A 16,691-nucleotide genomic window follows, 5' to 3' on the forward strand; every position below is an offset into this window, starting at 1 on the left:
AAAAAAATGTTGAACTTTCCTAGGTCCCCCTGCCCACCATAAGGATAGACTAGAACTTTTCCAACTGATTATAATTGCTCTTGATAAGCATGATTTTCATTTCTTTAAACTTTCTTTTGGAAACCCAATGATATCTATCCTCTCAATTTTCCCTTTTGAAAATTATTTTTTTATTTTTAAAGGTTGTTGTGGATCTTGCTAACCTTGTTGTTATTGTTCCTTACAAATTCTTGGTCCATGAACCCCCCCTAACCTCCTCAAAATTTGGTATTCAATGGTCAAATTTTTTGGCACACATAGAAAATTTCAACATTGCCTTTGATTTTTGAAATTTATGCAATATTTATATAATAACTATTGGATTTGATGAATATTTCTTGATATTTTTAGTTTTTTTTTGCTTGAATCGTTCCTTTTAGATGTATTGACTTGACTAAGTCATTGGTGTTCATATTTGTATTAGTCTTCCATGCATTACTATTGATAGCCGTTCAAAATCTTGTGCTCAATGACTTTGTGATATGACTTGGGTTATTATGGAATTTCAATGGAAAACACCATAAAAGAAAAAAAATAGCTAAATAAAAAGGATTATTATGTGCATGACAAAGTTAATTCACTATATTGGTGGTAGGGGAAGATTTGGGAAGAAAAGAAAAGGATTCTAGAGCATATGTCTCCTAAGAGGATCATTAAAATCATTCTTAGGTCACCAATAGAAGTCAATATGAGTTGAAGTTGGATCCAACCCACCCCTCATTTTCAGAATAGTACAAGCACAAATATGGGGATTCTTGTTCTCTCCTTGGAAAAAAATTCTAATAAAAAAGAAGCCCTAATATTGTACCATATCTCTCTTGGTCTATTAAATTGAGAGTGGCATTTGTACTTTAAAATTTAATAGGAAGATCCCTTTGTGGTGGAAGAATTTTTCTTCATTTCAATGGGCATCTAAGAATAATAGTAGTTGAGAATCTTCAACATATTTATCTCTCGTAAATGTGAGAAATGAATAAATGGGTTTGTTTTTTTTTTTAATGTCGACTCTAAATTCAATAAATCATAAAAAAAAATATATCCATAAATTAATGGATCAAATTTATATCCATATACTAGTATGAAGCTATGTTTATCTTAATTATAATTTCTCACCTCACTCACATAAACTATGTACATGAGATTTAAAAGAGAAGGAGTAACATGATATGGCAAGGGCATTGAGTGGAGTTCCCTATTCCCACTTACTTTTACACCCTTCAAAAGACTACCTTTTAAAAGGGAAAATGCCCTATCTTTTTAGAATGGCAAAAAGTTATTCCTCTCCCCCACAAAAGAACATCAAGAAGGAACCAAGACAGTGACTTGTTTTAATTTCACCCCTCCTTTTGAGAGCACACATGCCTCACACAACTACTAAGAAAAGAGAGATAGAAATTGATGAGAGGCTCCTTGCAATGAGTGGAGATCCATTAACAAAAGAATCCCTTCATTAAAAACCCCTTTGTGGGAAGGGATAGGATTCCCCCCCTCCTTTTACCACCCTCTAAATTTGCCAGACTTTCTGGGGCAAGTCAACTAGAAAGCTGAGACCTCTCTTTTAATAACAAAAAAGAAGGAAAAAAAACTACTCTCAATTACAAAGGAATTCCCCCTCTCATGGTGCCCCCCACTAGGGTAGTGATTTTAAGAAGTATGGAATATGGACTGTCTTGCACTTCCAAAACATTGACTCCATAAATACACTTAATAATTAACTTCAACCAATACCATATTATACTACTAATACGATCCCCGAGGGACATCGATGATCGATAATCAATAATCTCTTCTTGGATTAGCCAATTAAACATGATTAAGTTTACAGTACTGTGTTTAGTGAATCAATTTTTTTTTTATTCTTAAACTCTTTAAACTGAAATATAATAAGATGTATCATAAACAGGCCTGAGGCAATCCTTAATGATGATGTCACATGCATTTGATCATCAACAAGTCAAACCTAATCCATGCAATTAGTGGGGTCCAATTATCATAAAACCATGTCCTCCAAATTTTGCTGAGGCTTTTCTGCTTTTTTTCCCCCTTTAAATTGTCAGCTTATGCCTTGTTGTGAATGCATGTAAATGTCAAATCTTTTTCTCTTAATGTCTGACAGCCCACAGGAGATGAAGCTCTTTGCTTATTATGTGAATGTTACAGCGCAAATGGCTCCATCAATTAGGGTTTTCCTTTTTATTTTTCTCTTTAATTTTTTTAATTAAATTAGGTGTTGCAAAGTGAGATTGATTTTGCAAAGACGACAAGTGATTGGTAAAAGCTGAAGAGCTTTTCAATGATGACTTGATGAGATAATTGGATAACAAGAAAAAGAAGTTGTGATTGAGAGAGAGAGAGAGAGATAAAGTTGTTTAAAATAAACAATGTAGTAGTTATTATAGATTTCATTGTCCATGCAAACTCATATATAAAACAAAAGACAGAAAGATTAGGGCATGCTGCTTATTGACCCTTCTTTTGTATTGATTCATCCAACAAGATCAAATTAAAGTAGAAAAAAAAGGGTATAACTTAATAATGTAAAGCATTAGGTCTAGCTATCATTACTTGAGATTTTTTGGCTAAGGCCAAAGTGTCAAGTGCATGTATTTTAGGTGATAAAAATGGAGCCAAGGTTAGAGCAGAAGGTCTGGAACTTCAATCCTAGAGCTACTTCTTTTAAAAGGGTAAATGAAACTTACTTTGATGGTGTGAGGGATGATCTAAAATGCTTTGGAAAACTGCACAAACAAAAGCATAAATCCACTATTGGTTTAATGGTTTCAAGTTATTATGCAAAGAATGTAATTATATTAGGAGAATATAGATATAAGGTTCTTTCATATTGTAAAAAAAAGGAGGGGTTTTGGTATAATTAAGAAACCACTTGGAGATAAGATTGAAGAATTGATTTTGTTGCTAATTAAGAGAAAAAGACTTCTACCAATTCGTCATTAATGTACTAAAATAAGTTTTTTCTTTTGTCCCAAGAACGTTAAGGACAGCTTGAACAATTTGATTGCTATCAAATTTTATCTTCTTCTCTTTGTACAAATTCAAAATTATAATTGATTGGATAGTTCCTTTTTTCTTTTTGGCATACTTTTCAATTGACTGTTCTTTTTCCTTTGGGAGAAACTCTTTTCTTTACTGTCACATTAAAGAGGCCAAATAGGCTCAAGTTTCAAATATTCTTCCCTTAGCTGCCTTTGGGCTTTGGGCTGTGTCTCCATGAAAAAAAAATGTCTAAATCCAATTTAGAATGATATTCATAAAGAGATTATGGCATGTTTATGTTGATTGATTAAGAATATACCATAAGAACAGAAGAAAAAGAAGGGGGGTTGGGGGTGATTTGGGTGAAGATTCTTGAATTGGACTTGAGCAAGCACAAGATGTGTCCAACTAAGTGTGCTTAACTTAAGCCATGAAATATTGGTGTGAAGCACTCGGGCACGTTCACAGTCCAATAATAATTGGTCCTAAAATGGATACCCAGAGTTTCTTGTTAGCAAAAAGATGAAAGAACAATGCATCCCACCATGACAATTTTTTGTATTGCTCATTAGATACAGTATCCATAATGCTTGGACCATGAAGAGTACCCTCAAGTTAAGCTTTAAGGTTAATATCACTCTATCATCTGCTACATGTTTCTAACTTCAAATCCATTTTGCTGAATTTTCAATTACACAAACTTAGGATCATGTAATCATCGGGTTGCCTACTTACAATGCACTCAATTAGATAAATTTTCATGGTTGACAAAATAGAAGAGTATAGATGCATAACTGTATATTATTATCCCAAAAAGTTACAAATTCAATATTGGTTTACTAATTATAAAGCTCATCATTACCTTCATTCTTAATCCAATGCAAAGATCGACCGACTTTGGCAAAAAGCAGTGGCTCTCAAAATTTAATTGGGATTATATACTTTTCTTTTCTGGTTTCAGCCTGGTGCTGAACTTTCTGCAATAATCTTTGTTCTTGTATATTTTGTGTACAAGTTGTATCCATTGTGTTCTCATCCTCTTCCTCAAACTCCTAGTAATCTTCAATATTCTTGCAATACTGATTTACTTCAGTCATATCTTCACCCTGTTTCTCAAACAGTTGTCCAGGTTATTTCAATATGTATCACTCCGTTCTTTGAATTGATTAGGTGGTATTTCTGGTTGATGCGCCCATTATGGACAACATCAGTGAGATTGATATCCACATATCCCAAAAATTCCTACATTGAAAATGGTTTAAGAAAACTAACATTATAGATAAAATGCCACAATGAGAATGAAGAAAGTACCATACCTTCGACCGGAAACTAATGCCTGTCCGCTTGCTCATAACATCAACATGGATTTTCTCATTTAAAGGAGGCTCCTCAAGCATAAACTGAAATTCCTCATTCCACAGGGGATCACGGGTTCTCTTGATCATCTGAAAACACCATTTTGTACTTAAACCAAAAAAAAAGGATAAAACTTTCTGTGGAAGAACTTTATAAATGTTATATTGACAGTTGAATTTCAACTATCACTGTTCACTAAAGTAGTTCAGAAACAGCAAGGGTCACATTATGATAATGAGGGAAGGGGAAACAAAATGCTCATAAATAGTTAACAAGGCTTAAGAAAGGGATATGCATTAGCCTTCCATTGATTATATCCTCCAAAAAAGAGTGGATTAACTAGAAAAGAATTTTTTTAAAACTTAAGAAACCTATTAAAGGATATTTCAAATATATAGAAATATTCTCTCCGGGGCTTGGTTTAGTGAAAAATCAATGTCAAGTTTGAAGTCCCTTGATCTAACACAAAGGCTTCGCCTAGCAGAAGATGGGTCCAAAAATAACACACCCCTTTTTCCTAATATGCAAGATTTGGGGACAGTTGCACGTAGCATGCCAAGTTAAGAAAAGAACTTGAGATTCAAGAATAAGGGAAGCAAAACAGAATGCAGGTTAACTAATAGGCTTTCTAGGTCTCCCTTTCACTTTCTATGACTCCGTGATGCAACTGTGAATCTCTTTTCTGTACATTTGCATGCAGCAATTTTTAAAGGATAATTACAAGAAATTATATATATATAAATTAAAAAAGTTCACCTTTGTCTTTTTTGTTTCTCCTCTGAAAAGGACCACAGCATAAGGATTATTGTGGCGCTCACCCTCAACATCCTCAGCTCCTTGAACCATAACTGAAAGCAGACCTGCTCCACTAAAGACCTCACTGTCAGATGGCCTGTCAAACCCACTTTCCTTTCTCCCATATCCATCCTGAGGCCCATCTATTTTAATGCTTTCTTCTCTAAAAGGTGCATATGTCAGCTCGACCACAATATTCCCTCTTTTCTTCTTATCTTGAGGATCATTAATTATATTTGTGTGCTTCATCAAGTCAAGATTAAATTCCGTTGTCTCATAGGGTGTAAGAGTTTTTAGGGGGACTAACTGCATTCCCAGATGGTCATGAGTACCGACCTGTGAATAAAAACACATAGGAAGAAAAACCAGTTTGAATCTTTGTTGAGATAAAATCTCATCTGTTACCTCTGAAATTCATTCTATTATTAAGTAAACTGGAAGGTGAAATAACCTTGTCCCAGTCATAGACTTGTAAATGAAGAACTTGAGATTGGGGGTCCTTCACAATAAGCTTGAACTTCTCATTCCATTCAGGATTCAAGTTCCTCTTCTTGATGGTTGTTTTCTTTGCCGGCAGGCTCTCTCCAGTTAGATATACTTTGACATAAGGATCTGATGTGCCTAGAATGTCCTTCTTTAATAGTTTTTGTGCCCGCACAATCTTCACGTGTAGTATTCCAACAGGCTTCTTTACAGCCACTCTATAGAAGATCCCAAAAAAAAAAAACAATAAATACAAAAATCATTATTTTTAATAAGAAATGAATGAAAAAGGTAATAATTTAAGCATTTAGATCTTGTACATATGGTTTGCCGAGGACCCCATATGCATGTGAAACTTCAACTCCTCAAGAAGCTTGTGACGATGTTCAATAAATATCACATCATCCACTCTTATTTTCATGACATCTTTTCTTTAAATTTTATTATCCAGGAAATTTCACCAAGCTCTTAAAAGTTAAAAGAGGTATGCACATATGAGTTCCAGAAAGTTCTGTAAGAAAAATGTATTAGATACTGACATAGTATATTCATAGAAACTTACGTTGCAGCATCAAGAATAGGTATCTCTAGTGTTTGTGGCCAAAGATACAGGCTTGCTACTTGTTTTTTAATTGTTTTCTGCAGGCAACTAAGATAGTTAGTTGACTCCTCTTCAGACAAAATTCTAAGTACATAAACCCTTTGCAATTATCCAAATTCAGGCAACTAACAAAAATCCAACTCTTTTCATACAGAAATTACCAGTACAGCACCTGGACAAACTGATAAAGGCCAGGAATAGCCATAATATCCCCTCCAAGTATACTCATCCCAAAGTCTACCTCAGGCTGCAGGTAGGTAGTAAATATCATCATCGGAAAATGATTGTAGCTTTCGTTTATTTTTACAATAGGAGATAATCATTTTAATTCTATACTTTCCAATCTTCAAAAAGTTTTACTAACCTTCTCCAGCAGAGATACTACAACAGCTGCAAAACATGGTAAGGTAGGTACAAGAGGTTTCAAAGTTATCCGTGGTGCCGCAAATATTTGTAAATCTACTAACTGTGAAGAAGCATAATCAAACTCTTGGAGAAACACATCTTTCATATAAAAATAGAAAAGATATATTCTTCTGTCAATTCTATCTTCAATCTTCTGACCTGAAGTGTGATTCTTAAAGATAACAACTTCAACACCAAAACTATGTTTGGATTGCCAGCCCATCTAACTGCTGGTTCCATGACTAGTTCATTCCCATTTGTTTCACAGACTTTAAGACCTGCAAATGGTGCAGTACAACATATTGAGAAAAAACCAAGAAGAAATATAGGGACGTATGCTCAGGACCTCCAACGCGTAAATGTTTGCACTTACTACCCTATGATTTTGGTGAATAATAAACATCCAATTCTTTTAGAAGAATCCTCTCTTACGTACATGTTTTCCAGTCAATGAACATATTGTAATTCTACAACAATAATATCTTGAAGAGTGTTATTTAGACATAATTCTAGGCTTAAAGTGCATACCTGTATGTTATCCCATTTATTCTTTTATGGGTTACAATGCACCAGCCTACAAAAAGATTCTTGCCATAGATTTTCTGACAAAAGCTCGAAATAAAAAGTTGATCTCTTTCTCTTCTCCAAAAATTTTGGCTCAGCTTGTAATTAGATAAAATGATAAATACACCATAGGAAGCTCAAGAATTGGAATGGGGTTTGCAAGTTATTTTTAATGCTTCCCCTGCTTTGTGCTAATGGAATCCTAGTTGTGACAATGGGCTTAGGTAATTTGCTCTATGAAATTGCACTTGTGATTTTCATGGCATCTTCATGGGTAACGAGATGCAAGTGAACTTGGGTTTTAAAGGCAGACAGCATATTTAGTGCTATTATTTGCATTAACTCTCATCACAGTGAATGTACTAAATCCTGCAGAGCAATTACCATGAATTTCTGGAGGAAGAGTTCCAAGACTTAGATTATCAAACTCAATTGCTTCTATCTGAAACTTGCCAATATACTCTGCAAATATGGGTTCTGTCATGCTTCTTATTCTAGCACAAACTGCCTGTAGATTAAAATTAAACTCTGACTTGATAACTAAGAATAATAGAAAATCTCAAAGCTATTTAAGTCATCAAACTACCTTATCAAGGTATGGCCACATATAAGTAACAAACTTGTTCAACCAATCTACCTGCATCATTGCACAATTGCCATCAATATAGCAACTAAAGGAAAAATAATCAGTGTTAAAATGTAAGTACTTTACGAACTACGATAAAGAATCCTATCTTATGATACTTACTCTATCATAATCAGGGCACTTTACCCATAATGGAATATCAGGGAGAAGAGCCAGCAAAGAACTATTATCTAGCTCATAAAGCGGCCTATGGATTGGTTCCTGTACCAGTTAATCCAAATATGAGCTTAAAACAAGCATAACTTAGCTGGAAAATAACATCACTATCAACATTAAATTTTGAGTCTCAAAGTTCACCAAGTTTTCTACCATGCACGACAGTGAGTTAATCAGATAAAATTACTAACAAGAAAAATTGAAACCATAGAATCTGAAAATGTTCATCTGATGTTTCAAAGAATACAGAATGATTTCCATTTCTTGTTGGGAATTCGACATCACATCTGCCATGACTTTATTTGATATGATAAAATCTGCCTTTATCCATTTCAAGGAATTCAACTATCACCAAACCATCCAAAGATTTAGACACTCCATCCTACCTTAATTGATAATCAGTATTTCTTTCTCAACTACTTGAGCTAAATGACAGCAATGGAACACCTAGAGGCATCATTAAGATGATGATATGATAATTGACTTAATATAATTAATGTTCAAGACTTAAAAAACATGAATGAGTACACTACATAAAAACAATATAGACCATAAATAAAAGACATGTGCAGTCATGATTAAGGACTTTTCTAGAATAAACATTAAAAGCAGGAAAAGAAAAGATGGTCCATATCCATTCATACAAAATTTCAATTTATTTGTTAGCTTAGAACCCCACTAAAAGAACAAATCAAAACCACAAATTCTTTACTATTAAAATGTAATAAAAGTCCCACTTTGCTTTTCCTTTAATACTTGACTTTGATAACAAGGAAATTATTCAGCAAAACATCTTAAACATGTTTCTGTACAAGTAAAAAAAATCAAACACATTAAAAATGAAAATTTTCTTTCACCAAATTAACAAAAAAAAAAAAAAGTAATACAGCATTAAAATTTTGCAAAGAGAAAATAAGAATAACGGGAAAGCACACTATTTTCGGTTCTAATATTCCATGTCTTATGCAAAAAAAAAAAAAATCGTACATGATTACAACGTAAGAATTTCTGTCGTTAAAGTAAGTACAAGAAAAAATGCAGAAAACCAATAATTCAAAATTATTCCACTTCGACAGAAAAAATGGAGAAAAGAAAACAGATTTGCCAAGGCTTAGAAGATATCAATGAATACCCAGATGAAACCCAAAATCTTACAAAAAATTATAATAAAACAAAAAGAAGAATAAGAAAACACTATGAAGCTCCGATACATTGTTATCTGTAAACCAATAATGGAAAAGCATTCAACTTTGACAGAAGAAAATGAAAAAAAAAAAGGAAGAAAAAAAAAGCCATTTTTACAAGAGCTATGAAGAAACTAACAAATACCCAGATTGAAACTTAACAAGAATAACCAGAAAATAAATGGAAAAAAGCATTCGACTTTGAAAATACAAAGTGGAAAAGAATGAAAAAGAAACCATTTTCTCCAGCAAAGGCTATGAAGAAAATAAAAAAAAAAAACCCAGATGAAATCTAAACAAGAATGATAAAAAGAAGAAACAAAACTTGAAGCTGGGATAAATTCTGTGTACCATTACAGTTTTGGGCTTAGAGTAAATGAAGAGAAAGAATCCAACCAAGAGTCCAAAAGGAACTCCAATTCCAAAGCCAATAATTCCCAACAGAGAGCTCAACAATCCCATATCCCCCCCTGTCTGTCAGCTTAGTGTTTTTTTTTTGTTTTTGATCAAGAGAACATGAAGAAAAGTGGGGTTGGCTTCAAAGGGTAGGAATTAAATAGGCTTGGCGAGAAAGTCCAGAAGGACAAAAATGTTTCTTGTTTTCAGAAACGTAACAAAGGAGTGTGCCTTTGAGTCTCTAGACAAAACCGCCAAAAACATGGACACGTGGCCAGCTTTACGTTTTCGGTTCAAAATTGAACTTGTCAAGGTCCAGGCTTGCTCTCATGCACTTGACTTTAAATTTACATCCAAAATCTTTTAAAAAATTTTTAAATTGTTAAAAAAACCTTAAATAAATTTTATTAAATTTTTAAACTTTAATTTTAAATTAAATATATTTTTATAATTAATAATTAATTATTTATTATTAATCTAAATACTAATTTTTCTTTTAATCATAATTATTTATTTAACTTAAAATAAAAATAAAAATAAAAATAGTTATTTATATACAATAAAAGAATGAAAATTTATTTAAATTTTTTAATAATTTATGAGTTTTTTTAAATATTATGTCAATTTCATAATAATAATTAATGTTAAAATGTTTGACAATTAGATTCAATAATTCAGTAATATTATTATCATACAAAAATTAAATAAAATATTTATGTGATTACCTGATTGGGATTTGTCAAAAAAAATATAAATGAAATTTCATGGAATTTGATATTTATTTGGCCAATATAAATAGTATTATATTACAAATAACTGTTTTGTAAAATGATAACAAGGCCTTTTTAAGGAGGAAGAAAATATAAATGGGAATAATATTTTTTATAATAAAAAAATTAATTAATTGCAAAAAAAAAAAAATTGACTTAATCCCTACTTCTCAACAAATCATGGAGGTTAATTCTCAAGGGGTTCTTTTTTCAATAAATAATTGCTGGGTCATGCCTTAAAAGGTTAATTAAGAATGGTTTATTGGGAAAGGTTATACCAGGAACAAGTCTAGCTTTATTCTTTACCTACCATAACCAAAACATAATTGTTCTTCCTTGGGGACAAGAAGGGGAGGCCAATTCTTTGATGGGAAGCCCTCAAAATTTTGCTGTTTGTTTGATATTTAGGGAAGGCAGCATCTGTCATACAGAGATGGATTCACACTTGGCCAACCCTTTTGTCTTTCAATCAAATTAGGTGAAGTGTATGCAAATGTTTCAAAGTTTAAAAAAGAGAATTTATTTATTGTCCCCAACAACACAAAAATAAAATAAATAAAGAAATAGAATATATGGGGAGAAGACAAATTTTTAATATATATATATATATATCTTTCTTTCTTGTCAACTCAATTATGTAAATTTAAAATGTTAATAAAAAAATATAATATTTTAAAAAAATCCACAAATTATTTTGAAAATTTTAATCAAATTTTTATTTTTTATTATATTTAATCAAATTTTATATTTTTATTGTAAACTAAATAAATTCATATGATTAATGCTTGATTAATTATTATTAAAAAATAACATCTACGTCACGTGATGTTAACTCGATATGCTAATATGTCATAATAGATTATGATATGATATATTAATTTGATGAAATTATGAGAATATAAAAATGATAAATATTATTTTGATTAATGATAATTAATTAATTATTAATCATATACGTTTATTTAATTTAAAATAAAAATATAAAAATTTGATTAAAAATAAAATAAAAATAAAAAATTATTTAAATTATTTAAAATTATTTTTTAAAATATTATATCAATAAATTTTTTTAAAATTAAAATTAAAAAATAAATAAAATTTACTAGATGAGATGAAAAAATAATTCAAAGTTCTACAATTGTCCTCACATTTAAAAAAAAAAAAAACAAGACAACAAACATGAAATTATTCGAATTGTCATGGCATTAAAGCAGATTGGTAGCATAACTTAAACATATGAATTGCATCCATATTTATATTTTACAGTATCTGGAAATGGCCGTCATGTGGCCATAATGACAAGAAAACAAACTGTGGCTCATGCAAGGCCATCGGAACTCGTATTCTTTGGAACAAAGTGATTCCTGAATATGTGCTGACCTCTCGCACATGAGAGTTTTTGGTTCCTGCATTCGAAGTTATTCTGACAAATGAGATTATACACCTTTTATTAATGCAAACTACACGTCTGGTAAGGAATTGGGACACGAAGTGACGCTTGTCATGTTGACTGAAAAATTTTTATTTTAAATTAAATTATTGATTCGATTTATAATTCTATATAATTATCTTTTAATCACATCTTTTATATGAAATTAAGTTGCTGTTAATTGCGTCCCTGTGTTCCTGCTTCAATCTTGCATGGACTTGATTGATAGGAACAGGAGGTGGCTATGGAGGTAGCTCCCATGTTCTCATAAATGCATCTTTCCTAACACGTTTGGCCTTCCTGCTGACTATGTGGCTGGACTCTGTACAAGCAATCCTTTTCAAAAACAGTCAGTACATTAATCATTATATTCCTTTACAATTTGTCAATCTTTATTATTCCTTCCTGTGTTTTAAATTAATATTTATCTTTTCAATAAATAATTATATTATTTTTTTTAAAATTTTGGGAAACTGAATATCATTTTGTAATATTCTAAAAAAATTAAAATAATTAAATAAACTCATGAATTATATTAAGTCTGTAAAATTTTTATCGTATTTAATTCTATATTTTTTATTGATATCCAATTGTGCTTTTATTATTTTATTTCACCAAATTGAGTCTTTATCTATAGTGGAATTTGATCCGATTTTATTCTTTACTTTGTGGGAGGCTCAAATGGTAATCATTTGACCTGGAGTCCTTTCTTAAGGTGGTAGGATTGTATTTTATATTGAAATTATTGGTAAAATGGATGTCATTCAAGTGTGAAATCATGAGATATTAAAAAGATTGTCAATTTGATATAGGAGATTATTGACTCTCGTGATTGCCATTGTCTCTTCCTTGAAGAAACTTTGGAAAAAAAACAAATACTTTGAGTTTGTTTATGTTATCACGAAACATTAATTGTAGACCTTGTTGAGTTGTCTCCTAATGTCGGAGACGAATATTAAAATAACAAGAGTTTATAGCTCCAATAATAATAATAATGATATCACAAATTATAAATTTATATATATTTTATATAAAGATGAGCAAACTTTATATTAGTCCAATCTTACATTGATTTTGTTTTGTTTGTTTGACAAATTTTTTATAGATTGTTGTAAGTATATATATATATATATATATGTGTGTGTGTACGTATAGTATAAAAAATTTTATTTATGATTTTTTTAAAGAAATCTCCTATGTAAGAAATTATTGGGAAAAATTCTAAAAAAATTAATTAAAAAATAACTAACAATTATACCAAACCATTATAAACAATGATAATTTGTAATTATTCTTAAGGCAACAAAAGACCACTTTTATATATAAGGTGTTTTTAGAGATTTTTGTGGTATGTCAAGTGAAGATTGTAATTTAATAAATCATAATGAGTTTATAATCTAATAGAGTATGATAATAAATTCGAATAGGTGTTTATATAATTTATTATTTAATTATACATAAAATATATCTTTAAAAAACAATTATTCTGGATGAAAACACAACAAAGAAGTTGATCCATCGAATATATATGAAAAATGTTTGAGGGTTTGATTTGCCTATGGAGTCGTGAGAGGTTACATTTTTTTTTTCTTCAGTTTTAATTATATGATATAGAAGATTCTTGTTAATGTCTCCTAGGAAGTACAAATTAAGGAGGCTAAACCTTTGTTAAAAGTTTAAAGCAAAATTAAATAGAAAATATAAAGGAAAAGATTCTTTTGAAAAAAATATATTAAAAATTCACTAATCTGCTGGTCTTAATATGATCTAAGCTGGACTACTGCCACCCCAAAATCATTAAATTACTGACAAAATCAGATCCACCTTTTATAAGAAGATCGAGTTTGATGCTTATCCAAAAAAAAAAAAATCAAGTTGGATACGCATATGCCCACTAATTAAATTAAATTAAATTAATAAATAACTGCAATTAGTCTTTTAAATGTTCCAAGTTCCCTAAAACTCATGATCGATGTCTAGAATTTATTTGTAATGTGATTTTTTTTTTAAAAAAAAAACGATTGCTTTGTTGTTAAGAATATGATTGTGGAGAGATATGGGAGGTCCGAGCCTTCTTTACTTCACATTGCGACGAATTTTCTGTCTTGGCCAACTAATCTTGATTATTTGTAATATGATTATAAAAAAAAACGATTGCTTTGTTGTTAAGAATATGATTGTGGGGAGATATGGGAGGTCTGAGCCTGCTTTGCTTCACATTGCGACGAATTTTCTGTCTTGGCCAACTAATCTTGATTCTATATTCCCCAATAAACCAACTAGTCTTAGTTGAATGGTACTTGATATAGAAATATTATATATTTACAACTTAATATATAGTGAACGGATACATCATGGCCAACACTATAATAAAATGGACCATTTATGTATATGTATATGTACATCCATTCAAAGTCACAATAACTATCAAATCCTAAGGGATGGTTTTAGAGCATGCCGATAGGTAGGAGCTATCTCCCATAGTACAAGTGCACCCACGAACTTGAACTATAATTAATGGACCACTCTCCCCAGCTTCTATATATCTTCCCCCATTACTTCAAATGGTAGGGCTTATGCATAATTTTAAGCAATTTGAATGGTAAACTTACCTTCTCTTAACCATGTTAAGTAATGTTACCGGATATATCAATAAGTCAATTGATTACGAATTGAATGATACATATTTTCCTATCAATTTTAATAGAAATAATGGATGTTAAGTAAATTGGACGTGAGATTATATGATTCATAAATGTTTTTTTCATTGTTAGAAATAGAGTTTGGTCATGTGGTCCTATATTCTCTTATTTGACATTAATAGCAGAGTTAAGGAAGTGACGGATGATAATGATTGTTACCTCTTAATTTTTAATTTTTTTTATTATATGTATAAAATTTGATATATATATATATTATATGATTGCTCTTATAATTACTCTTTAACCACTCTTCATACAAAATTTTGAATTCGTAATGTACAATCCCTTTCAAAATGAATTTATGATCATAAGATATAGCTAAACTTGCGGCAAATTTGTTTTTCTTTTCAGACATGATCACAACACAAGTTAGAGTATTTACAATGCAATATCATTGGGATTTTGATTTGCTTATGGAAATTGTGAGATAAACAGGGTTTTCTCTCATTTTCCATTGAAGGTTGTTGATATTTTCTTCTTGTAGTACGATATGATTACATTATTATTGTTTATTTAAACAAAGAATTCTTCTTGGCATTTTGAGTGGTTTATTACAAAAGTTAATTAGGCCCCCTTGTGTATGCATGTTGAAATCTTTGCCATAAACATTAATTAGTGATTGCCGATTGATCCATGTACATTGTATTTCAGCCGGCTAGAAGACCAATCAATGAAATTGTTTAAAGTTCAACCTACGCTAGTGGGAACCGTAGGAAATATTTCAAATAATTATTTTTTTTCTTTTTATAAATTTACAATTATGTCCTTTTACCGAAAAATTTTAGATTGATTATTACAATTTTTTATTGACACTAAGAGCCTATACATTTTTTTTTGTTAAAATTTTCCAAACTAAAGGGTAATTAACTTTCAATCCTCCTATAAATCTCACATCATTTAAATATTTTAAGATTCAAAGTCAAAGTATTGGAATTAAAATCTCAACTTTTAAACAATAAGATATTGCTTAGAAAATTTTATTTTGTCAATTTTGTTGAATGAGTTTTTAACTTTTCGTGAGTAGAGTCAATTAAACACTTTTAATGTATTTAAATGTAATTACGCTTTTAAAAGTCAAATTCAAAGAGTGTAAAGTCTAATATATAATCAATTAGAAACAATTTTGTAAGAACTTGTGCTGAGGTTTTAACCTTGACCTAGATTTGTCATGAGTTCATATTTTCAATAAATTTAAAATTCATTTCATCTCTTACTCATGTAGTATTTGTGATATTCTATTTCACTCGAGTGTACAACACTTTTGTAGCTTTAGCTCTTTCACTACTAATAAAGAAGATGGACATATATTGGTTTGGATCTATTTTGACTATGATATATTTTGTGAAGTATTAAGTAGCTTTTGATAGTATTTGTTATGAATTTATATTTTAAACTCAAAATATATACCTATCAAGTAAAGAAAAACCCTTATTAATAAGTTTAAAATCTATTTTATTTCTTACTGATATGAAATTTTTATTAATATAAAATTCGTAACACATTTATTTTTTTTTATTAACATATGAAAAAGAGTAAGAAAAAAAAATGCTAGATACCAAAATGAGCAAGCCGACCATTTGGATTGGGCCTAAAGATTTGAACCCATTTGGATTCATCATGTTGAAAATTTCAGTCGATAAGGATTATTTGTTAGGCTCTAAATTCCAACGATGTCATGTTTTTAATCTAAAAAATTTTAAAAAAACAATTCTAGTTAAATTAAGAGTTTTTATGTAATTTTGTTGTCTATAAAATTAAAAAATTTATTTTTTTATTTTTGAAGATTTATAATTTTTTTTTTAGAATTAAGAGAAGAGGGATTCGAACTCTGTTTTTTAAATAAAAAGACTATATACCAATCAATGAATCAAATACTCAATGTAATTTATAAATCTTTTTAATTGTCCATCCTTTAAATTTGAATAAGAAGACTTAAAGCTCAATTTTTGAATATGAGATGCATGCATAATCTATAAATAAACCAAATATTCAATCATGCTTTTGACAACCACATTAAGGATAAGGTTATTTGAAGATCAACCTCGTAGGAAGTAGGAAGCATAAGAAATGGTATATTCAAAAACCAATATTTGTCTTTTCATAAATTCTAGAATGTTTGACCAAGACTTTTCAAGAGTCTATGCACAGTTCTGTCCAAATTGTTGGTTAAG

The 16,691-nt window shown here is 30.3% G+C and overlaps 1 protein-coding gene across 1 annotated transcript; it reads right to left on the bottom strand.

Annotated features, from left to right (window-relative positions):
- Positions 1 to 3,779: 3,779 nt before the first annotated feature.
- On the bottom strand, positions 3,780 to 9,759 carry SYTC (Calcium-dependent lipid-binding (CaLB domain) family protein). The gene is made up of 12 exons (XM_021439996.2): positions 9,575 to 9,759; positions 7,986 to 8,084; positions 7,824 to 7,874; positions 7,622 to 7,745; positions 6,833 to 6,951; positions 6,633 to 6,734; positions 6,441 to 6,515; positions 6,230 to 6,306; positions 5,636 to 5,885; positions 5,146 to 5,520; positions 4,350 to 4,478; positions 3,780 to 4,275 (listed from the first exon to the last, which is right to left on the bottom strand). The coding sequence occupies exons 1-12, from the start codon at positions 9,683 to 9,685 to the stop codon at positions 4,147 to 4,149; spliced, it is 1,641 nt and encodes a 546-aa protein (XP_021295671.1). The 5' UTR covers positions 9,686 to 9,759; the 3' UTR covers positions 3,780 to 4,146.
- Between the last annotated feature and the right edge of the window lie 6,932 nt (positions 9,760 to 16,691).

This window comes from Theobroma umbraticum, unplaced genomic scaffold, assembly GCF_002168275.2.
Source record: "Theobroma umbraticum cultivar Fairchild unplaced genomic scaffold, ASM216827v3 scaffold_81.0, whole genome shotgun sequence".
Lineage (NCBI taxonomy): Eukaryota > Viridiplantae > Streptophyta > Magnoliopsida > Malvales > Malvaceae > Theobroma > Theobroma umbraticum.